Genomic DNA, 25,569 nt, shown 5'->3' with positions numbered 1-25,569 from the left:
CTGATTGACTCCGACTGCGCAGGGACTGCACAGGGAGCTGATATTAGAAAAAGGAAGAGTACAACATTTATGAATAATGCACCCCGAACGTAAAAACCTGTCAGTCACAGAGTGTGTGGGAATAATAGTCATGGTAGCATGTTATTGGGTTATTTATTAATAGTATATCATTATGTCAGCAATTCAATTTTAGGCTCTTTTCATTTCCAAAAGATGCTCTAAATGTGACAGAGTTGTAAAACTCAATATAATTATACAAACATGACTGGAAAATATAAATACATAAAACAGAAAAAGTAATAAATAAAAAAAAAAAATAGTGGATTTGGAAGCAAAATATACAGACTATTTCATATTCATCTCAGGTGTTACTCAACATTGTGAGAACGGATAGGAGCAATGCCATCATCGGCACGATCACTGCTAATAAGATATCAAACAGTTATTTAGCTACAGTGACATGTGTCTCTACAACATAACATCTCTCACGACGGTTTACTGAGAACCTCCTGCTGCTACGAATTACTCACAATCCAATTAAACTTCATGATAAGATCAGTATTCAGTAATCAGCAATCAGATCAGCACCACACACACACACACAATTGTACAGTGAAAAGCTGCTCAGTTTTTTGTTGTCATTTTACTCACAGCCCTAGAAGATAAATAATGCATTAACTCTAGAGACCTATATGAATGGATATGCCGCTTATTTCTGAAATATAAAAAAAAATGAATGCAGAAGGCACACAATAGGCTTGTGGTTACCATAGAGACGAGGGATGCTGCTGAGTAAGGCTGAATAGAAGAAGCATAGGGGAAGAAAGAATGGAGAAATGTAACAAGTGTATATGAGGTGGAAAACAAGATCAAAGTCTGGCAAAGGAACAGAGGAATAAATGCGATGTCGAGTGTAGGCACGGCGCTCAGACATGCTCTATTCGTTGATAAAGGTATCAAGAGGCTCTTGAAGAGGATTCATGGGAGGATTCATATTCCTCACCGGCAGAATGGAATTAGTTCTTTGACAATTCCAGAGCGACAGACTTCAGAAGTGTTAGACTGAACTCAATTACATCATATCGACCTCTCAGGCATTTAAGCGGTCCTGAAATAAAAAAAAGAAAAAAAAAGAAAAATGGAGGTGCAGACATTTTAAAACCCCAAAACATGGACACCTAAGAGGAGCGAGTATAAACAAACTGTCCCATTAGCATTTTAAACACAGTTACATCCATCAATCTCCATTACCATGTCATTAACCTGTGATGATCATAAATATAAACTCTTAACAAATGAGTGTTAAGAAGTAATGAGTCTCTCTGCTCACATATAACACACACGAACAGGCTGCAGAAGGTGTGTGAGGTATATTACCTGTCATCCATGGAAGAGACCATGGCAGAAATGTCAAGATGGATAGTGAGTGTGATGGCCGCTGCTCGACCTCCTCCCTTCACAGTCTGCTGCCATCACATACTTTTCCATCTTTCTGTCAGTATTACACTCCATAAGAGTTCTCAAACTCTTTTTTTTTTTTACAGAATTGGAAAGTTCAAACCACAATTGGGATCTTTCTGTCTTTGTTTCTGTTGATTGAGGGCTGCATGGTTAATATACTAACAAGAAATGCAGGTTTTTTTTTTTTTACTCTAACATCAATTGATACAATTATATAAAATGAATATAAGTTTTGATTGCTGCTGGTGCATTAAATCATGAGCCCTCATTGACCCAATTGCCTGCCTGATCAGTCTCAGCAAAAAATCGCTTAACGTCTGCTAGACCTTCAGTAGATACAACTGCATATTGCTTTTTACCCAAACGTACCGTATTTTTGGACTATAAGCCGCTACTTTTTTCCCACGTTTTGAACCCAGCGGCTTAAACAGCGGCTAATTTATGGATTTTTCCTGGGTTTTTCCCGGTTTCACAAACTTCAAGCCAAAAAACTGAGACCCATAACATTAGACCAATGAAATTGCGGAACGGGTTCAGGTGAACCAATGAAACTCTTTATATTAAATCAGATGTGCTCCCACTGAATCAGAAATCATATAAGCATAGACAGGTTTCCAAAACTCGTGCTTTTTTAATTTTCTTGGCAACAGCGTTACGGGTTAGTCAAAGAAACTTAGAAATAAGCATCAGAAAATAATAAGGACATATTCCTCGGTCGTGCACACATGCAGTAATAGCGGAAAAATGCGGCGTCAGGCTAATCCCAAAATGCCGCTCTGCTCTTAAAGGAGCCACAACATATTTCACCCGTTACACCGTGTAACAGACACTGTCTTTCGTTAAAGCCTGTGTAAAGTTCATTAGTTTCAGTGTAGACTAATGTTATTTATGTTCAAAATAAAAATCTTTTTAAATTCAGTGGGTGCGCCTTATATATGGGTGCGCTTTATAGTCTGGAAATTACGGTATATATTAAGCATTTAGATGATGCATATTATCAAATCTGTTTGTCTGAAATAATCTATTACCCATTAGCAGTTATCTTGCAACTCTGTTTAACTTTTGTTGGATTTCTACATTTATCACTCCGATCCCACCCGAACACACAGGCATAAAGACAGAAATAAAGAGTCTACAATTAGACTTGTCAGCGTACCTGCACACACACTTCAATGCTGTGTTGTTTCTGTGATAACCTGTGCTGACAGCAGGTCTTGTAGTGTGGCTATAAAAACAACAAGCTACTTACAAGGAAACCCATCACTCTCTGAGCCAGCCGGTCAGTCTACGATCACAGGGTGGGGTGGGTGCTACAGATTAACCTGTGTGTGTGTGTGTGTGTGTGTGTGTGTGTGTGTGTGTGTGTGTGTGTGTGTGTAAAAATATATCTGTTGGGGTCAAAGAGCAAGAAGCAACAAACGACAGAACAAAGAGGTTGATATCCCAGCAAAACAGTGTATGAGTCAGGATGGTCAGAGTTGTACTTTCTTTGTTCTTTCTCGACTTTCTATTGAGTTGCATTACAGACAGTATATAAACTGTGGTTTTCTCTCACCTGTATAAACATGGCTTTCCTTACACATAGCTAAACCTAGCCCAGTAGTCTTATTCAAGTCTAGGTAGGGGAGGCTCAAAAATTAGACGGAGACAGCAAGCAAATAATTTGTCTACTTCTGTGCAGTATACAGTGCAGTAATAAGGCAGCAGGGCTTGTTCGGCCAGCTGGTCAGTCACAAGATTAAATGACCGTTAAAGCTTTTAACTGAAATTGAGAAGTAAAACTGTTCTGTGTCACAGGTTTAGATAACCCGATCTATAGCTTGTTGAACTACAGCCGCACCTTTGAGGAGAAGAAACACATCTGATGGCTTTATAAGCACAGAGGAGGAGCACACTGATTAAATAATGACTTGGGCTGATTCATTTGGCACACAAGTACGTCACCTAGACAATGCAACACAAACTGGACAACAATATGCACCTCATTAGGGAGCTCTGTATCTCTGTTGTGCAGACAGGGGTGTTTCCTGCAGGCGTTAACCCTTTATTCCTTTTGAATTAACCCAACAACCCCCCCCAAAACCCTTTACTACTCTTAACAGATTTGAGGAGCTGATATACCCATCTCCTATACATCCTGAAGTGTCTTCTGTCTTGTGTGTGTGGCTGTGTGTTTTGTCAAAGCGAAATCAACTCACATTAGGGCTAAAAGGTGTTCATTAACCTAAAGAGTAAATCCAAAACGAACAGAATTCTACAACATAAAAGCAATCATCCTTTGCTTTTCTGTATACTGTCCGTTTCTTTTCCTACTATATATACTGCTGCTACTGTACACACACACACACACACACACACACCCCAACAGGATGTTCCTTAGCAGCTGGCGTGTCATCAATCATGAGGAGCACAATACAGTGCAGCATGACATATAAAGCTGTTAACATCTCGCACACAAAGCATGTTATCCAGCCCTTATCTCATGTCTCTATGTTCACCCACTTAGGCATGTAGTTCCGGTGTGTCTGTGATATAGTAATGTATATTCGATTCCTCTAATCAAGTCCTCATTTTCTCTCATTACTCGTCTTTTGAACAATGAATATTTTAACATACAAATAAGATTCTACTCTTAAAATGACAAGATTATACTAATAAATTATGCTAGAACGACCTAATCCTTAAGGTCATCACTCTTTTAATTGGGATCTCTTAGAGGGGCAAGACTATTGCCTGAACGCCATCAAAATAAAATAAAACATTCAAGAGCCTGCTTCCTACGTCCCCATTAGAGCGACAGTTACAACTGATAGAAATCAGTGCACTTTTCGAATCCTTTGTAGTTTGTAGTAAACAAACACACGAGTTAATAATTTGATGAGGATAGTGTACGAGTCACGGATATAAAATGCAGGAAGCGAAAAGGTACTGATACTTGTGCTATTCATTTACAGCTGTCTGGCTGAATCATGAAGCAGACTTTCTACTACAAATAGCAATCTAACACTATTAATAAGACCAAAATAGCATTTCAAAAGGCATTTTTCATCAGTTTCTTTCAGGTGCTATTATGTATAAGCTTTTTAACAGACTACCCAAAGTGTCGGGAAATATTCTCAGCTTCCAAAGCTTAGTGAAAATCATACAAGAAAATATTATTATTTACACTGCACTTAAGATAGATTTGAGGCAATATTTCCTTTAAAAAACCCACGGAAAAAGGGTCATAATATTTCAGCACAGGGTTCTGGGAACACAATTTCTGCCTGCCTCAATCAATCACTATTCACCTGTAAGCTGGCTGGATTTTGGAAGACTGCATGTCAGTCTGTCAGTGAACCTCTAGAGACTTTACACACTTCATACTAAGCCTGGACTTCTGTGGTGGAGGGAATCATTTGATCAGATTCGCTTTGGGGCATACTAAAAACTTCAGCATCTAGATTCAGGATTTTATGGTCTTTGCTATGCCTGAAAGGCTGCTTTTGCACAAACGCTGACTTTCCTGATTCTCAACTAGCAAAAAGCTGAGCCTTTTAAAAATGATAAACTACCACAATGCCTAACCGATATATCTGACCAATCTAATGTTCGTTATAATAAAAATGACAAAAAATGAAAAAAAGTTTCTTTCTCACTGTCACAGGCAACACGCCATTTCTTTCACTGGTTAACATTTAAAAAGAGAAAGTGGTTTGAAGCAATCAGGTTATTCGCTGCTCCGCTCCAGGAACTGATTGCTCAGATTGATACCTGTAGATTACAGTTATTTGAGCAGGAAGACATTTGAACTGTAGTTATATATTAATGGTCTTTCAGAAGAACACCAGTAATCTGGCTGAACTGCCATTTTAAGAGCCAAACACCCTCTAATATGATTCAAACACCTGATCATCAAATGGCCAATTCTCTCTCTCTTTCTTTCTTTCTTTCTCTCTCTCTCTCTCTCTCTCTCTCTCTCTCTCTCTCTCTCTCTCTCACACACACACACACACACACACACACACACACACACACACACACACACACAGACATTCACACAGAAAGCTCTTGTTCCTGTCTCTAAACCCCTACTGTTATCTGCCACCATCTGTGAGGGAGACATTTCAAATACCATATTAGCATTCCTTCAATCACTACACCTATAAAACACTCAAAGCCACACCAATCACTCCGAACTATACGCTAGGCCCGTGTAGCCTCAGCTCAGCTCTGGAGACTTCAAAAGCACAGCGCTCAGACACTGTGTGAGCCCCCTTTGTATTTGCCGCTAGTCGGGGCAGTTAGCGTCTCCTCTAGGGAGTCTGGATTAGCAGGCTTTAGACTCAGTGGGAGCAATGGCGAGGGCACGGGTGAAGGCAGAGCGAGCGAGTGTGCGACAGCAGACAAATTAAGGAGTGTCTTTTTGGGAGGAGGAGGAGGGGGGTTGTTCTGGGGCTACTTCTGCTCTGCTTTTCAATGTGCCTGGATTTCCTTTTCCTCATCTTGACCCTGTCGATGTTTTCAGGATGCACTGTGGGTTTGTGGATGCGATAAGTGTGAGGGCCATCACTAATCACACTTGCCCTAAATTCTCCAGTGCCCAAGAGGATTACGGCAAGAAGCTCAGCCTACAGCTTTCATCTGTCCCATCTCAACAGGAAAAGCTAGAGACAACGTGCACTGCCCTGAACCCATGTATACTTATTTGAGAGAAAATTCACAAGCTGGTTGAACAATAGTGGATAATTTAAGACAAAACCACATTACAAATAAAGTCCTTCCTTATTGATAGATGTTATATATGAACTATCTTCATAGCAAACGATTAGACGTAAAAAAAAAAAGTATATAAATAAGAAGAGCAGATATTCTCCAAGTTCTCTCAAATCTATTTAAATACAAACCTTTAAATATTCGACTCACCGTTTTAATAGATTTTAAGTAATAAACCATATTGTTCGTCTGGAGCGCATCTCCGTCCCAGAACATTTGGCATGAGGCAGGATTACGTCCTGGATAGAACACCAGTCTAAATGCCAAACATTGTGCCCACACATTCACACACTTATTCACACCTCAGAGCAATTAAGCTTAGCCAATCCACCTGCTGGCATCATTTTGCATGGTTGGAGGAAACAGGGGAACCTGGAGGAAACCTATACTGGAAGATCACACACACACTGAACTAATTAACCCGGGCTCAGGATCAAACCCTGGAGCTGTAAGGCACAAACGCTATCCTATATGCCAATTCAGCCTGTTCGAAACTTTTAAATCGTGTGCAACTTGAATATGGACTACAACAGAGATTATATAAGAATTTATAAAGCTTATTCGACATGAGCACTTATATACATATACATAATCAACCCTTGTTGTTTGCATAATACCCATAATGCCTCAAGTCTTGCCTTTAGGGAAAAAATGGTAACTAGGTCACTGGCAAAGGGAGAAATGAAAAGGGGGTACAAAATTTCTGAATCTCCCAGGCAAGCTTTAAACTGACCCAGTTGTTTCTCTTTAATCTCATAGACAGCACTAGATCTGCTGTACACAAAGCACGTATCCGTAAACAACCTTGCATAATCAAACCATCGCATTCTTTCCAGTTTAGATTGTCCCAGGCTTAAAACAGATTCCCAGCAGACCGCCACATGTGATATGATTAAAACAGTTTAATGACAGTAGGCTTAATAAATGAATGGCAGTCTTCTATCTATTAAATCGTGAAGACTATATCAACAAAAGTGTAATAAGCATTGACATTCTTGTTTTTTAGCTTTATCGGTATAAACTACTTTTTGCATGCCTTCCTGACACAGATGAAGCAAGCAGCACTGCAGGTTTATAGGGAACTTCAAATTACTGTAACAAAAAAGTGGCAATGGGGCATCAGTGAACTCTTGTAAGACACTTAAGGTGAATGTGGACGTCATCCTGAATTTCATTGTTCTTCAGAGTTTTAGGGTCAATGGGTTTTAGTTAGAACTCAATCAGCAGTCCATCACTGGTGAGCTTTTGTGACAGACTGCCCAGAGGTTTCAGACAAAACTCCTTTCAGCAGATCAGACATGACTACAATGTTTTGATTAAAGTGCCTAAAATGGAGCACTGCGATCATGCTTGACTTATGCAACTTGACAGCTTTGAGAAGATAGTGTGGAAGCACAAGCATTAAAAAAAAAAACACCCATGAGATTTTTTTCACATTCTTCTAGTTTTTGATGTCCTCCTTCGGGTAAATGGTGCAACAGGCAACCAATAGATCTTACCTGATGCTGTAAGGTTTCTGAAAGATAACTGTGAAAGCAAAGGAAAACAACACCCAGGAGTTCACAATCTCACAAATCTATTATTACATGCGTATGTAGTATCAATATTTGGGCCAGAATATGTCAGTTCCAGCTCTCTGCCTCCGAGCTTTGGATCTTGTTTTCTTTTAAACACACCATCCATGTGTGAAGAAAATGAGCTTTGGGCAAGTGTCATCAAAGCTTTAGCCAAAAAGAAAAAAAAATAACAAAACAACAACCTGACAGATGGCCTTAGGTTTTTAACACTGACAAGTAATATGTGACAAGATATGTAACCGTGAGCATAAACCCAAAACCAGGCCTTTTTCTATACCAAAACAGGCCTTTTTCTTGATTAACAGGTCTTTTTTCTTCCAAAAAAATGATTAATCAAGTTAATATAATTAAATATTAAGTATTAGGAGTATGACCATGCATCTTCTGCCAGCTAAATATTCAAGTTTTCACCTTTTATTCGCTACGACACACACACAGCTGCTGTGTTTAAAGCGGTTTGGTTTTCCCAATGGAAGAGAATATTAAAGCTTGCAATCTGTTTTTTCTTTTTTAAAAGAATGACAATTTGTTTTGCATTCTAAATACATATGTGCTTGTGCAACGTTTCCGTTTGCTGTTATAATAACCTCCACTCTTTTGGGAAGGCTTTCCATTTCCTTATATATTGGAGTGTCACTATGGGAGATTAGTGAGGTCAGGCATTGAAGTTGGATGAGAAAGCCTGAGGCATAATCATCATTAGAGTTAATCTGTGCTGGTCACTCAAGTTTTTCCAAACAAAACCTGGGAAATCACGCAATCACAGAGTTAGCATTGTGCACAGGGACACTGCCATGCTGGAACCAGTTAGGGCCTTTTAGTTTCAGTGAAGGGAAATTGTAATATCACAGCATACAAATACATTCTTACATACAAATACAATTGCAAGCTTCCGACTTCGTGGTAACAGTCTGGAGAAGAACCACATCTACGGTTTGATGGTCAGATACTCGCATACATTTATATGTGTAGTATATTTTTTCACATCATCGTATTCAAGAAAATATTTTGTTTAAGTATGTAAAAGTATGTAGAAATGCAAAGAGGAAAGGGGGCAAAATTATGAATTTCGTACAACCGTCTTACAAATGATGCAAATAATTCAGGAGTTGGCTATAAATGTACGCCGGATAACTGCCTACAGTTACAGTTTACTGTAAGTTACAGAAATTGCACACTTTATTCAAACTGAAATTCTTCCTCTTTTTATTGTGCTTATCATATAACATGACAGCACTCTATCGGTGTTTTTCATCATTTATTCATGATTGCTGGGAATACAGTAACGACTAAATATGGCACTTCATATTAACCAAAGAACTGTTCAAATTATAGCTGTGTATTTTTGGGTGGCATCTTTCCACACTCAACAATAGGGTTTGTAGTTATTGAGTCCAAGTAGAGAAATCATGATACATTGCGAGGTGTCCAGAGAGGAATATAGAGATATTTTTATGCGAACTGATGCCTTTTGTATGACCTAATGATACAGAAGACACCACATCCACATATGGTAGACGCCATTAGCAACATTTTCCCTTCTTATGATGTCATTAGGGGAAAGCAATGCACAAAGCGCACCTTGTCTGAGTGGTGTTTAGTCATTCTCACCCTCAGTGTAAATTATTTACCTGCATCTGTTCCATCTGAGCTGATGACGTTCTATATAAGTAACCCCCACACACACACACACACACACACACACACACACACACACAGAGATACACACCCAAACACACACACACACACACACACATGGCAGATGGACCTTCTTGTGTGGCAATGATTCATTTTCAGGATCAAGGCCCAATCATATTGTCCCATCCCCCACCTTTCCTTCCTTCTGTCCTCTCTCTTACGTCTGATGCCTACTGGCAGTCAGATGGTCTGGCTGGCATACGGATAATATCAACAGTCAGATATTACATTCAGCTTCTCTGATCACAGACAGCATATTATCTCCAAATTGGGTTCCCATTAATGATCCACCCCGTGTCCTCTGTTTATCACCAAACAAGTATCGGAGATGGTTGGGAAATGCACACTGACCCTGACTCATGGTTGACAGACTACAAGCTTATGAACTTTCCAGTGCATTACACTCTCAGAAATGCTATCTGCTACTGGCGAGAAGGAGGAAATGGATCAGGAAGGATTGAGTAAGATACGCAAGCACTTATGCACAGAAGAAATCAATGAAGCATGTCGATCATACAGGTTGCATGCAGTAAATTAGTCCTTCGCTTCAAATGTGTTTGTATACATAGCTTTCCCAGAGAACAGTGCACTGGAAACCTGTGTAACAAGTACTTCTGACATTCGGAGAGGAAACCGAGACGCAAGAATGAAGTCACAAGCTGAATATTTTTGTCATTTCTATCCTGACTAATGCCTGTAGTTCTTATGAATGTGCCTGGTGAATGATCAAGTATTGATCGGCTGAGCTTTTAAGACCGCTCGCTGACTCACTGGGGTTTTTCCCAGCCCTTTACATTACTAGGATTGAAAGTGCTCAAATAAGGAAAGTATAGTAAAAAACCCTTTATGCGTGCAGAATGTTCTATAAAATCATGCGCACAACTTGAATGCTCACTTACCCATGTTGTCTGGATTCCAGAAAGAAGCATGCAGAAAAGAGAAAGAGAAGAGAGAAGAAGAAGAAGAAGGTATTAGTCAAATCAAACGTTTCATTGTTGCTTCATTTGTTCGTTCACACATCATCAGTAAGCACATGGTCATGGATACACATTTGCACACTCATTCGAACCTCAACTATTTATCCAATCGACCAAATCAGATGAATCGGAAACCAGAGAAACCGATTCGGATACAGGAAGAAAATAGGAGCAATGTGGATAAAGTAACTCGGGTTTAGGATTGAACTGGGAACCCAGAAGCTTCCATAAATTTGGTATTTTTCCACATACATGTACACTGTGTGAGAAAACCCGTCACACTGTGACCGATATATGATACTATATTTAGTTGTGAATACTACAGGCTTTCCTAAATTTATTCAGCATTTTATATATAGGCCTTTGCCTATCGCTGTCCAATAATGTAATTTGTTTACACAGTAAACATCTGAATGTACTTACTATTGATCATTTTTAGGCGGGCTTCTTACCCAATGTATAAAGTAGACGGTAGTTAAAAACATTTTCACATTGTTTAGTAAAATATATTCTTAAAAGCTGACATTTAAAATATGACTCAAGTAGAAAAATATGATTTTGGCCAAAAAAAAAAAAAAAAAGAAAAAAAATCATTTAAAGCAATAAAAAGAAGTTCAAATGTTTAGTCTAATAACAGACATCCTATTTTGCCTGGAACGTTCCTGTTTAGATCAGGTTTGACACACACACACACACACACACACACACACACACACACACACACACACACCCGCCTGCACACCTTATGCTGAGGTTTAAGGTTGCACATCATAAATACCCTAGTGGACGAGTCAGACAGTCCTAACAACAGTCACGCTCACACACAAACACCTAAAAAAATAATAAATATTACCAAAAAAGCAGTCACATCTGCAGCACATTTGTAGCCTGTGTCTGTGTGTAGCAAAAAAAATTGGTTTATGTTCCTCTTTTTCCAGACTCTGGATTCTGTACAACCTCTAGACCAATCAATCCAATAACCTTATTTCACAATCTATATTTCCATGTGAATTCAAGGGGACAAAAAAAAAAAAAGAAAGAGAGAGATGAGAGATTAAGATTTGACCACCAGTCACGGTCCATCTCATACAAGGTGTGTGAATTTCTCTGTCAGGTATAGACATAGTGTATTTCTCCTTAATACTACGAGACGTTGTAGGACAGAAGAAAATACTGCTTGAGGGAGTGTGAATGAATCTCTGTGCTTGAGTTTTTAATATCCATATGTGTGTGATCATTAAAGCATATATCGTTCCAAACCATAAAACAGTAACTGATGAACTAATCTCACCCCTCGGGTGTTGTACAAGACGTTCCCTTCCATCCTCGAAAAACCCCTCCGTCCGCTTCCACAGCTGCTCTGTTCATCGTCACATATAGAACACTGAGCCCTCAACACAAGCTTCCGAGTGTGTTTTACAGAGGTGTAAATGAGCAAACGTTTGCATATAAACTATGGTTTTAAAAGATCTGTGAAAATAACAAGTCTCTCTAAACTCTGCACTCCCTCACATGTAACACTTTAACTCTTATTTGTCTTAGTCTTTCAGCAAATCCCACTGGTGTCACTCTATTTGCACTGCGTTTCTCAGCTGCACGACACACTTAACAGTATACTGTTTAGTTTCGAGTGTGATTCTAACCTGTGAACCTTGTCGAATCATTTACTGCTAGTTCTTTATCTCGGAGGTTGCACAATACTGGACAAAGTGTTTGGCACAAACAAAAAAAAAAAAAACACACACCGTTCATTCTCAAGTAACCCTGAAAACAAAAGACACGAGTGCATTATTTAGTGTCTGATGAATAAAACTGCAGAAATGCATCATATTTTATAGTGAAGTTTCATTGACCACACTAAGTGAGCTTGTGTCATTTTCGACACATATTAAACGCGTACGTACGCAGAGGACCACAGAGGTCACACACAGGCGCACGTTTAATGATGCGGTGTGTCCCAGCGTGTAAAAGCCCACACTCTTGTGTCTTACACTGCAGCTTAACAAAGTCGGTGGCATTTGATGTTGGAAAGCATCATTAGATGAACTAAAACAAGGCACTGTATCCTCCAAAGGGATGCATTTAACACTATCGTTCGACGACCTTGAAGCCCATTCTTTTTCTGTGCTTTCTTTCCATGGATGAGTAAATAACAGGCAAATATCTTTACTGATAATCTGAACATTATAACCATTGCATATTGCCACATAAAGACAAAGCAAGGCCTGTAGGATACATCCTGAGAATAAGGTCTATTTGCTATATTCTGCAAAATAATGACATTAAGGCTACAGCAACTCAAATAGCCAAGGTGTCCAACTGTGGTGTGCAGGGAAAAATATATATTAACAATAACTGAAGCTCTTATCATGTATGTGAATAATATTATGCATTCTGCTGATTGGCTGATTCAGTAATTTCATAAACATGTGTTCCCAGAAAATCTGACAACGAGTAGGTCATTAATAATGAAGCTGAGCAAAAGAAGAAAATGGATCAGTTGTGCATACATATTTAGCGTGACCTGGGCGTGGCCTAATGTCTTATAAAGCCTTACAAGGAGCTCAGTATACTTTAGCAAAGTGTTTATATAAATGTATTCATATTTGTATATATAAATAAATCAGTTCTATGCAGATTAATGTGATCTATACACACAGAACTCTATAATAATGGTTGGTATCAAATCTTCTGCATTGCCATCTACATCCCAAGTGACCCAAAGTGGAGTCATGAGCGCTATGTTATAAAGAGAGAAACATTAAATATGATTTTCCAGAATTTTTTTTTGGGATGATCCGTATAATAAGCCCCAAAAACCAGTAAAAAATCTGTCAGATCTTTCCATCTGTCTTTCTGATTGTCATTCCTTTCAGCACTTTCAATCCTTTCACCCTCTCTAGTTCCTTCTCTGAGACGAAGGTATCCACACTCCACTCCACTCCACAATGCCTCTCATCTCACCATCCCTTGCCCCCCCTACCCTTTTCCCCTACAGCTCTGAGAGGATCCATTATGCCCAAACGTCTCCTCTCCTGGCAGGAAGCCTTTCCTCCCGGGACACTCGTCCCTGTCCTTCATCAAGTCATTCACAATTTCCCAAACAAAAAAGCTATGGAATACCAGCTGGGATCGGTAGGGGATTAGCTATTAGTTCCGGACTCTGAAAATGCGAAGTTGTGTCAGGAAAACTTTTGTCGCATTGCCCCTGCAAAAGCAGGTCTCAAAATGCTCTCAGACAATCTTTTAGTGGCAGCCATTCAGCACAGTTAGCAGCTTGGAGAGGAGAAGTGTTGTGGGTTACGAGCTTGTTGAGAGGAAGAGCAGAGTGCGTCACTCAAGAAAGAAGAAAAAAAAATTTCTTAAAAAAGAAAAAATCTCAAACTGTGTTCTGTTTGAAATGAAGCATTCATGTGTCTGGAAAAATTAAGCATTACACCATTGTGCTAAAATAAAAAAGGAACATTTTTAGTGTCCAAATGACAGAACTTTAGTTAGGATAAAGCAATTACTCACTTTTGCACTCCCATAAAAATTGTCAGAGCTGTTTTGATGGTCACGGTGTGGTTTGAATTTATAAACAGGAAATGAAACCGACATTAATATTAAATCACTGGATGTGCATGACACCAGACTGCATCTTGTTCTAATCTCTCTATATCGTGGAAACACATTAATAACAACCTTTTGACCATTTTTTAAATCTGGTGTCTGTTTAACTAGCTTTTTGGCAAGACAGCATGAGAAAAGAAAATATAAAAGAATTCATGTGAAAAGAAATTAACATGATAAAAAGGTCACCCTTTGTCATAACAGGAAGTAGTGTACGATTAAATAAAAGCTGGTGGATAAAATTTTTTTTTTGCTTGCTTGTTTCCCCTTCACTTTTTCTCAAATTTGGTCACCTGCCAATTCCCACCCACCAGTCAGTTCTCGCCTATCATACGACACCAACCAACCAGTGAGGGTGAAGGTTAGCATGTGCTTCTTCAAAAACACGTGCATCCAGCACCGAGTGGGAAAAAAACATCTCCAAATGAGAGCTGGTGGCAACCAAAGGTCAAACAAACAACACTCGAATTCATACAAGGAGTTTGCGCTCAATCCAAAAATCCTGTATGAACCTGCGTCCAAAATCGCACACAACACTGTACATGTGAGTAGAAAGATCACCGATCAGTGTGAACATGAGATGTGTTGCATGCAGATTATGAGCCCTGCTCAAATCTTCACTCCAGAGTGAATCCTTTTACAATCGGATATAAAACACAGTATCAATCACCTGATTAGTGCCACTTCTCAGAAGCTGCAGTGTCCAAAGCATCAGTTGGCTTACAAACGGTTTGGTGTGTCAGTGCCTTTAAAAGTCCTCTTTTACTATTTCACTCTAGACTGTGTGCCGGTAGAGCCAAACACATCACATGCTTAGGGCTGTTAGGGCTGGACAAATCACTCCACTGGGAACTTGGGTGCAGCATATTTCATTTCCAGGATATATTTTTTTTTACTCAAGGTTGCCTGGCGAGCAAATAGATAAAACGTCTAGCAAACAACCTCCTTATTGACTTTCACATCTGAAATGTTTGGGGTCTATGTTTAAATGTGAAGCTCTACATAATCGTCAAACATTTCTTGATGCTGTGGTTATAGTGAAACACTTACTAGTGGGAATTTGAGGTGTACACGGATGACGCATGATGTTCTCAGTTTCGGGAATATGCAGCTGTTAAGAAAAACGCCAACAAATCCGTGCAAACAAAAAAATCTGCATATTAGCGGAACATGTACACAGTTTGTGGTTAAACAAACACAGAGAGAGAGAGAGAGAGAGAGAGAGAGAGAGAGAGAGAGAGAGAGAGAGAGAGAGAGTGAGTGAGTGAGAGTGAGAGTAAGAGTATAAAGCTGCTTGCCACACAAATAACTTTGCTTACATGTGATGCAGACAGAGCACACCGATGTATCGTATAGTTCGGTGTAGACCAGGGATCACCAAACTTTTTTGAAACTGAGAGCTACTTCTTGGGTATCAATTAAAGTGAAGGGCTACCGGTTTGATGCACACTTCTGAAATAAATTTGCTCAATTTGCCTTTAATTATATGTTATTATTATATACTTTTAATATATGATCTTCATCTATGTGAAGACACTGATCATGGTAATGATTTCTCACAATAATTATCAACAATGATTTAACATCATAGGAAACAGATCAATATCAATATGCAAAACTTTATTTATATAACTTATATAAACGTATATAACTTTATATAACTTTATACCAATGCAAGTGTGATTTAAAAAAGAAAAGCAAAAAAAAAATGTTTATGCAGCTCACTGGTAAGTGGCGCTATGGTGAGCTATTTATAGAAAAGCACCTGTTGGTGACCCCTGGTGTAGACTGTGGGACTTTGGCCTAGTCAGGTAGTAAAACTGAAACAAGAGAAACACCTAAACATCATAGTAAACAGGCAACTTCCTGGCTGTCTGGTGGGTTAGCTCGTAAATTTACAGCTCAAGATTGTTGGCTATTAGATGCTATAGTGACATCCAATTTACAAGGGATTTTACTGAATACTGTTTTTTTTTCCACAAAATATGGACCTTTTGACAACTTTTCTCAATCCAAGGAGCACAGAATGCAGGAACGGCTGTCGGCACTAGTCTGTGGTGTGTTGGAGTACAACCGTTCGCAAAAGACTCGAAGCAACAGAAGGCGATTATCAGGCAGCGCTAGCTTTTTGACACCGGCTTGCCCCGTCACAGCCCTTATACACGCTGCTAGAAAAGCCAGAACCATCGGACCCCCGACAGAGACACCTAAAAGCAAATGTCAGGCTGCAGTCAATGTCTGTAGATGTTTAAACAGAATGTAAAAAACGGTTTAAATAGTTAAGTATTTTTACCACACAAGCATTTCAAAAGGGAGTTTGTTTTCTGTGTGCACTAGCAAGCGAGAGAGAGAACTAAAAAACTGGAGGTCAGCAAGGTACATGGATGGAGATGTGAGAAAGACTGCAAAAGTGCAGATGAATGCAGCTCCTGAGGCATCAGCTCATTGTCCCAGAGAGAGAAAGAAAAAAAAGAAAAGAGAGTCTGGTAAAAAGCTATGAAAATAAACAATGGGCTGAAACATGCACAAATCGAAGCAGTTTACAATTTTAAACAGCTGCTTTGCACAGATTTCTTTATGAATCCCTTTGACTGGTTCCTGATTTGTGTAAAATAAAAACAAATATTCTGGTCTGTAAAGGAAATTTTTTGACCATTTAACCTTTTATTCTTCAACTTGGCAACTTCTTACTAAAACAAACAAAAAAAAAAAAAAAAAAGCAAGGCTGATGATCACGGATTGTTTATAAAGTGTCACATGAAGTGCAGGTGTGTTATCACAGGGCTGCAAAAATGAAAACATCCCTGAGGAGCAGGAAGACACAGGCTTCTTTGTAGAAGCAAAGTGCAAATGGGCACGAACACACACACACACACACACACACACACACACACACACGAACATCTGTGTCATTAGATGCTTCCTTAAGACATCTTAGTCTCTCACTTTAATCCTCGCAATCCATTTTTACTCCATCCACTAATACACACTAATTAGGCATGTGTGATAGAGATTAAAGAATCACAAATAAAGAGGAAAAATACCATGCAATCCTACTTTTTTAAAACATATGTCTCATTAAGTGAATAGAAGCTTAATAGAAGTGAAAACTACCTGAGTTCTAGACACCCTGTCATAAAGTCATATGTCAAAAACGAAACAAAACGAGTGATCATTAAAGACATTCGGAAATAGCAAAAAAAGGTAAAGCCACTAGCTAGTTTTTAAAAAGGATCTTATCAGTTCACAGGATTTAACCCTGTTCACACTCTACAAACACACACCATGGCACAAATCAGGTCAGACCAGTCAGTTGCCCGGATGTACGATTTTGCACTATGACCTGAAGCCTTTAACACACATGTATGTCTCTTAGTACACCAGTGACTGACAGTTATCCTTCTTTCTTTCTTTCGTTAATCTGTTGTTAGAACAGATTATAGTGTCACCACGGGACTAATAAGAGATTCAGTCCTTCGAAATTCCACTACTGAACACTGAAATTGTGTCTTTTGTGTCATGTTTTGACCCTTAAGACAGCCATCGACAGTATTCCTTGTCTTCTCAGAAGAACAGACGATGACTGGTTACGTTTCCCTCGCTCTCTGAACAAAAGCCTCTTCTCACACTCTCCGCTCGCTAGACGATACCCAGACGCGCGGTCATACAGCGAGGTTAGTTAGTTGTGTCTGAATATCTCTTCGTCGTAACGAGACAGCTGTGTATTTATTTCGGCAAAGCGGTGACAAATGAAATGCATTAAAGGCAACAGGCCGAGAAGCGACACTAATTATATATATATATATATATATATATATATATATATATATATATATATATATATATATATATATATATATATATATACGGTGAGGGGGGAAAGTGTGAGCTATTATTTGTTTAAATATTTAGATCTAAATGAAGTGGAAAGTTCAGACAGGGTTGTGTCAGGAAGTTCGAGCACTCTCTGTTTGCACGAGCTCGCTCTTGCCGTGTAGCCAGATGGAGAGGAGTCTGCGGCTGACAGCACAGCAGAGGCCAGGACACAGCCTCCAAGAACGAACAGCCACTTAGTGCAACGGGGGAAGAGATGCGAAACGCCCAAGCGGTGACAGAGCGAAAGACCTGCGAGCTTCCTCTGTAGCCAGCTTCGACTGGGTCTGATTGGTGGGGAGGTCATATAATAAGATTCTTTTAGGAATGAAAGTTGGCATACCTTCAAGCAACACACATACACATATATATATATATATATCATACATACATACACACACACACACACACACACACACATACACACACACACACACACGCACCTTTTAATGTTCCCAAAGGTGCTCACACATAAAGACACAGAGCAGATTTCCCCTCAGGACTGATGACCTAATATTAAACAAGGATGTCAGACTGAGACATGTACTCTGGCTCTGCCAACTGGATACTGGCCCAGGACATCTCTCCACACACACACACACACACACACACACACACACACACACACACACACACACACACACACACTAATCAGCTGACATAAATAATTCATAACGCACAGTGAAGGAGAGTGTAGAGAAATGGTTCCGGTAAATTTATAATGGTAAAAAAAAAAATTGCTAGGTGCAGATGGGCTCGTATGTGTGTGTGTGGGTGTGCGGCTTTTTTTATTTATTTATTTTTTGCAATTGTCCGTGCACCCAAATCTTTGCCAAGCATGGCTGTTTTCACAGCCATTGCTATACTTTATGCATGTCATCATATAGCAAAGTGTGGGTATGTCACACTACAGGAAAGACAAGACACAGATCATGTGTTAATGCTCTGTGTGTACATGTGCGTGTTTGTATCCGAGCTTCGTTTTCAGGTTTACCAATAGTCATGTTTAATGTTAGAGCTAAAGTTAACAGCAAGAGGCTTTGGGTTTGGATCATATAATAACTGCAGCAAGCTTTCAAAATAGCATTGCTTATGCATACACGGCACGCGGTGCAGCTTTCGAGGTGTGCGTGTGTGTGTGTGTGTGCGCACGTGCACAAAAAGCATCGGGGTGAAAAGAAAACGTGCCGTCATCATCTTTCCTGTTCATTCACATTCCTTTACTCGCTGACCTACTACATACTAGGCATTAAGCACATGCTAACGACACTGTTCGCGCACACTGCTATCCCGACATGAAAGGTGTGTGTGTCTGGTTTTACAGTAGTGGGTGAGCGGTTAAGAGGCGTGGTGCTAATCCCCTCTGAAATCTGAAACAAAGTCCAGAGTTAGGTTTTATATATACATATAGAGGAAGAGGTGTCTGTTTTTTTCTCCATTATAGTTTAAAGAGCTATGAATGTAACTGAGGGCAGCAGATGGAGAATGAACTACACAACCACATAAAAACAAAACAAACATTTTGTCCGAGGAACTAAGAGAGCTGAGGTGTGGACTGTGTTTTGACCAAGCTGTGGTTATTAAGCATTTATCAAAGCTTTGTGGGATTCGCTTTCTTAATTCGTTACAAAAACGTCATTCGTGCTGCTTTCAAAATGAAATAAACGCCAACCTTTGATGAGACTCTCGCCATGGTTTCTGCTGATTAGCTCTGCATCTGTAAATAACAGCGACTCCAGCCAGCATGCAATTGTTATTTGTGTGAAAAAGCCCATTTTTATTATACACAGCTCACAATAGCACAGGTCCTTAGAGTCTTGAATAGCACAGCCTACTTCACACAAACAGTGTTGAAAAAATAATAAAATAAATAAAATTAAATAAAAAATGCCTTAAATGGTAGATTTTTAAAGAACCATTCAACCAGGTGGCTTTGGCATCACACGCATTGTGGATTTATAATGCACTAATATTATTAACATATAATCATTGGAATGACACCTTAGTGGGAATGAAAGAGTTGTAATCCAACTAAAGAACATGGGAATCGAAAATCTCTCTAGGTTCTTCTCTAGGATTATTCTTGTGTTCAATAGGAAAATAAGTCAATCAGCTATGATACTAGTCATGTGTTGAAAAGTTTAACATACATATCGCATTTAAGTAACGTTTCATAAGGGCACCTGGAGGATGGTTTGCTCTCAGGCACACACACACACTTCTAACATGGCTGCTTGCCCTCTGACGGGATTATCATGCGTTTCGTTGCTATGGTAACTTTGGCTCGGATTACATGTACAGTACATGTAAATGGAGATTTTCGACAGAGTTCATAGTAGACAGTTCTTTCGAATTCAGTGGTCGAAATCATTCCATTTGCTTGCAAACATGATCACTGGTACAGTATTTACAGGCAAAAAGTGGTTTATAAAACAATGGCAAAAAAAAGAAAAGAAGTGTATGGGATTGTTTTGAAATATGCTGTATTTTTCCATGATGTTTTCCCGTTTGGGATGTCAGTACGGATGAGGGGTTAATTCTTCAGCTGAGGGAAATGAAATTTCACATCAGTTCCAATAAATGCCTAATGTTATAAAGCTGCAAAGGACTGTGATGCAATTATACTGAACGGTCATGGCGAGAAAGGACAAAAGAGAGAGAGAGAGATCTGAAAGAGTAAGATGGCTTGTTTCCAGCTGGATGCACTCTTCCTGCAGAGTCATGTTCACGCTCAGATGATGATGATGTTGATGACGAAGGTCTTAGAGAACGGTAGCGGTTGAGCCACTTCACGGCTCACTAAAGTTATTGTATGTAGCTTATAGGAGCAGTTAATAATTGATTGTTCTAAGACACAAAAAACTATAGTTAACCAACACAATGGCTTTTCTAAAACTGATGAAAAAGTACAGAAGGAAAGCAAAGCTTCAGGTGCGACACTTTTGTTCTAGACCACTTTCCCGGAGACGGAGCAGAACACTCTTGTAAAAAGATTTGTGCACGCGCTAAGGCTCCTCGTGCTTGGTTACACTGTGTGAAATTACATTTTAACATGTGTGGAGAGATATGGATACACGCTGGAAAAGGCCTGTCTGACCGGACAAATTAAACAAGTGGTACTACTGCTGGTAAAAATGTTAGGGTTGGTATAAATGAGAAACGCTAGCAGAGCATTAGATACAAATTACAGGTCTAAACATCAGTGAGGAAGCATTATCTGTGATAACATACTACACAGACGACCGCCTTGCTAACAATAATAGTCTAGCAAGAAAACATCCATCTCTTTTATTTATAGGGAATTGTTATTCAGAGTCTGAGTGTACATTGTACCCTGAGAGAGTGTGTGTGTGTGTGTGTGTGTGTCTATGAAGGAGAGAGATAATGGTGTTTTCTGGAATCCTTCCCATCGATCAATACAGCTTTCCTTCAACTTAATGCCCTGTGTCACATGACCTGTGAGTGTATTTCTGTTCTGGAGCCAAATATCTCTGGAAGAGTGTTGTGGGTGGATTGATTCTGAACACTCAGGAAACTTTAACAACCTCAGATTTCTAGCAAAAGAAAAAAAAAAGATTAACACTTGTGGTCAAGAGAGCTTCCTAAAGGCCAGTTATATCGCCCTGGACTACATTACCCATGAACCTACTTGTCGCCCACACACGCAGTCTTGTTAGTAAAATGATTTTCACACTTTCAGACTCTAAAATAAAGCGATCGATTTGTGTGTATGTACATGCATGTCCAAAAAAAAAATGTCCTCAGCATTTCAGCCAGGGCAAAAAAACAAACAAAAAAAACATTACTTTGATTATGTATTGTAGTTTATTGTAAAAATAACTGGAAAAACTATTCAATTTGGACTACGTTCCACATTTTTGATTATTTTTACAGTAAAAATCATTCTTGCACACAGACATAACATTTTCCATCCGGTTGTCAATCAAACCCCGACACAAACTATGGCTACTCTTTCTCACACACACACACACACACACACACACACACACACACACACACACACACACACACACACACACACACACACACACACACGCTGACTAGACTGAACAAAACCCGGTTTCAGCAAATGTGCTTCTGTAAGCCTGATTGAGTAGCGTTCCCATAGGAAAAATACGCAGACACGATCCTCTGGCCCGCCTCAGGCCTATAGCCAGGTCCGTCCAACGCACCGCCACACTTTAGAGCTTTTTAGCGAATATATGTTAGTCAGCCATTAGCTCACAGCATAGCACTGAAAGCAAAAGGAAAGTGCTTCACATCCTCATACTAAAAGCACACTCACTTCATATTCAAAATAATGGAATCCATTTAGCTAATAGGAACTCTCCATGCGTGACCATATGCCGTCCCAAAGGATCTCTAAAACATGCACAAATTATCATATCGGTTACTCTACTTCCTGATGTGTGGTGATAATCGATTTAAACTGGCTAAGATCAGCTACCATCATCAGACGTACTCCTCTCCACACTGCCAAGACAGGTCAAAGGGTCACACTGCGTTTCCCACCTCGCCGTAGCCCTGTGGCATCATCAACGCGACAGGAAGCTAAATGGGAAGTGAGTAGGCGGGGTTTTTTCCTTCCTGGACGTTTCTCCACAACAATGGCTAAACTTCCTTACCACAGACTAGCATGCGACGTTGTTATTGGAACTTACGGGTTGAGAGACCAGGAAGGAGGCTGAAGAGGAAACCGACTGCTGAGATTATAGTGATTGTTTGGAAAGGTGTGAGTACGAACCGAAACGCATACACGATATTCTACTCCGAAAAGGTGTTCCTCTACGGCATGGTTTTCCAATTTCCTCAACGAGAGGAAAATATTCATTTAACTCCACACACTTCGTATCTGTTATGAAGATTTTTTTGCAATTTTGGTTTAATTTTTTTATCCTGGTGCTATAAAGCAAAGTGTGTTTGTTTGGGAATGATGCACATTAAACCAAAACTGGGGACTGAAATACACAAAAACACAGTATAATATTTGCTAAAAAATACAGCTGGCCCAACTCTCCCCAAGTTCCTCTGAAGCCCCCTTGTATTGATTAAAAGTGTAACACAATTACACTTTTCTGTAGCTCTATCTATATCTGGTTCATGCAAGGAAGATACTTATATCTAATACAGATATTTCACAAGATATTTAAACAAATCCTACCACTCTACCAAAGAGTTAAAATCTCAGCACAGCTTGTGAACTTGGGTTTTGACTGCTCAAGAACCTCAGCTATATCACTCAGGAGATGTGTGTGGGTTTACCAGATATGGCTTGTGATATTTGACTAATTTATTTGATTCCAATTCCCAAAAAATGAAAAAACAGTGCCTTAGATTAACCCACCTTGGCCCACACCAGGCAGTTACTAAGGATGAATGAATGAATACTAAATGCATGATACAATGACGCATGTTAAAATATTGTATGTATTGTCTGATTATGTGCTTTATATCCGATAGCTGGTCCATATGAAAGTAAAAAAACTTTCGCTTGATTGATTTTGTAGCTCTCTCACTTCCCAGTCCTGATACCTAAGTGTGCATTTGCATTTGTTTATCTGCCTAATGTATTCACATTCATTTACATCTTTACAAGAGACCCTGATTTCTTGTTTAAAGCACTTAAAACGCACTTAAGTTCCTCTTTTCCTATCGGTTGTTCCAGTAGCAGTGCAGAATAAATAAATGAACTCATATGTACAAAATGAAACTGTACACACAGCAATACAGCAGGCTGAACAGGTTTTCTTTTTTTCCCCCCCTCAGTGATTCACCTGTTTACTGATCTCTGCCTGTTACCTAGAGGGGAAACGGAAGTACACAAAGGATCTCCTGCAGCACTGAAAACCTTCTGAAATAGCATGACAAACCTGAGGGACCAGTTCTATAATATGCAATCATACATATGCATAAGGAAAATGTTTTTGTCCTGTATTACTAGTGTGTGGGCCTGTGATTACCTCTGTGTGCAGCTTTTCTTTTTTAAGAACAATAACCTTTATATTCAAGGAACCATTCACAAGCAGATCCATGCGTGTGTTTGAGTAATTGTGCACGTGTGTTATATAACCAAAGCAACGCACGGCATCCATAAGCCTTTGTATGAGTAAAGGAGGGTATGAGCAAAACGAGTGCAATGAAAAAAAAATGAATGAGAAAGAAACAAGAGTTGGCAATAATGGATCAAATATGAGCGTGTTTGTTCATGTTTGATGCTGTAAACGTAAGCAACAACAGACGTGTACAATGTAGAAATGGTTAAAGATGCAAAAACTGACAATAATAAAAAAAAACTTCTAAGATGTTTCTCGGACTGGGAACGACTTTCTGTAAACGCACTTTCGTGGCACCTGCGAATTCGGATGAAATACCTGCACCTTAAAAGCCAGACCAATATGCTCTGTTCAGAATACAATCCCAGATATAAATCTGCCAGCTCAGCATATTCACACAGGAAGGCTCCACAGAAGTGCTCTATAAGTGCACCATTACACAAAGAGACAGCTGAGCACTACATTGTGGTCGTTACACGTGTCCATGGATACAGTAATCCGAGAGTATTTCATAACCTGCTAAATAGTTAAAGGAAGCATTCCCTTACTGCCACACACAGTGACCTTCTCCTCAGCCACTCATCCCCACTGGCCTTCCAGACTGGTCCATTAGCCGAGCAGCAGGGAGGGGAGTTAGGCCCTTTGGTCTGGTTACATCCAATTATACAGGCATGACAGGAAACTGGGTTTACCCTCCATGATGTCACCACATTGGACGAGTCTCTGGCCCAAGGGGCAGCATGGGTGCTAATGAATAAAGTGTCCCTTGCACTATATTGCACACGGGTAACATGAATCAGTACCGGTTTCCATTACAATTATGATTTCATGGTACGAGTCTCGTTTACAAAGGGTACAATTTTCAATTAATAATTATAGCATTAACTGACACTGACTTTTTCCTTTTATAATACTTTTATATAAATAATCCTTTGTAGTGTCCTTCAGTGCCCACTGAGGCACAATAACATACACATTTTACAGAATATACCTTAACAATACAACGTACGAGATTATTCTTGCTTTCTCATAATCTATGGAGTTTCTTTCGCTTGACGGTTGTCTTCAGAAAAATCGCTAATTCCCGAATCCGTTCTGTAATCTGGTTTTGAACTCTGTGGCCCCCACAAAACCTAATCCCTCCATCCTAACCAACCTCTCAGCCATTAGAGCATGCTGTAACTTGCAGTCTGGTGGCCTGCTCTTGCACCCAAAGGCTGTAATCCAAGAGGTCGCACTTCCTTTTGTTAACTTTAAACCTTCTCTCCTGGATTGTAAAGAACAAATTCAAAGAGGGGAATATTTAAATGGGAATATTCAAACACAATCACATAGTGCAGGTTATTATCGTTACATTTATTTATACTGTGTAAAGTGTAAAATCCGCCATATTGATTTATAGTTTATTTTTCTTCCATTTCATTTTTTTACATTTCTATTAAATGAATAACTACATTATTTTCATAGTATTGATGGATTTATCTGGCTGGCAGAGGACGAAAAGATAAAAAAAAAAAAAAAAGACAGAGGGATAAAGGAAAC

General features: G+C 39.4%; 1 protein-coding gene across 3 annotated transcripts in view; it reads right to left on the bottom strand.

The window, feature by feature from the left end:
• The window catches only part of sema4f (sema domain, immunoglobulin domain (Ig), transmembrane domain (TM) and short cytoplasmic domain, (semaphorin) 4F), a 51,416-nt gene that overhangs the window by 13,948 nt on the left and 11,899 nt on the right, over window positions 1–25,569 (bottom strand). The window contains exon 2 of one of the 3 annotated variants that reach the window (XM_046851568.1): window positions 10,391–10,399. The exons of 1 other annotated variant lie outside the window; for it this stretch is intronic. In XM_046851568.1, coding sequence (XP_046707524.1) covers window positions 10,391–10,399 — 9 coding nt within the window. Of the gene's footprint in view, window positions 1–10,390; window positions 10,400–11,759; window positions 11,924–25,569 lie in introns of those variants that run through there. One more of the 3 variants, XM_046851570.1, reaches the window with a different exon arrangement.

The sequence above is a fragment of the Silurus meridionalis genome, chromosome 6 (genome assembly GCF_014805685.1).
Source record: "Silurus meridionalis isolate SWU-2019-XX chromosome 6, ASM1480568v1, whole genome shotgun sequence".
In the NCBI taxonomy this organism is placed as follows: Eukaryota; Metazoa; Chordata; class Actinopteri; order Siluriformes; family Siluridae; genus Silurus; species Silurus meridionalis.
The sequence above is the reverse complement of the archived record's forward strand: the minus strand, read 5'-3'. Positions and strand labels throughout refer to the sequence as shown.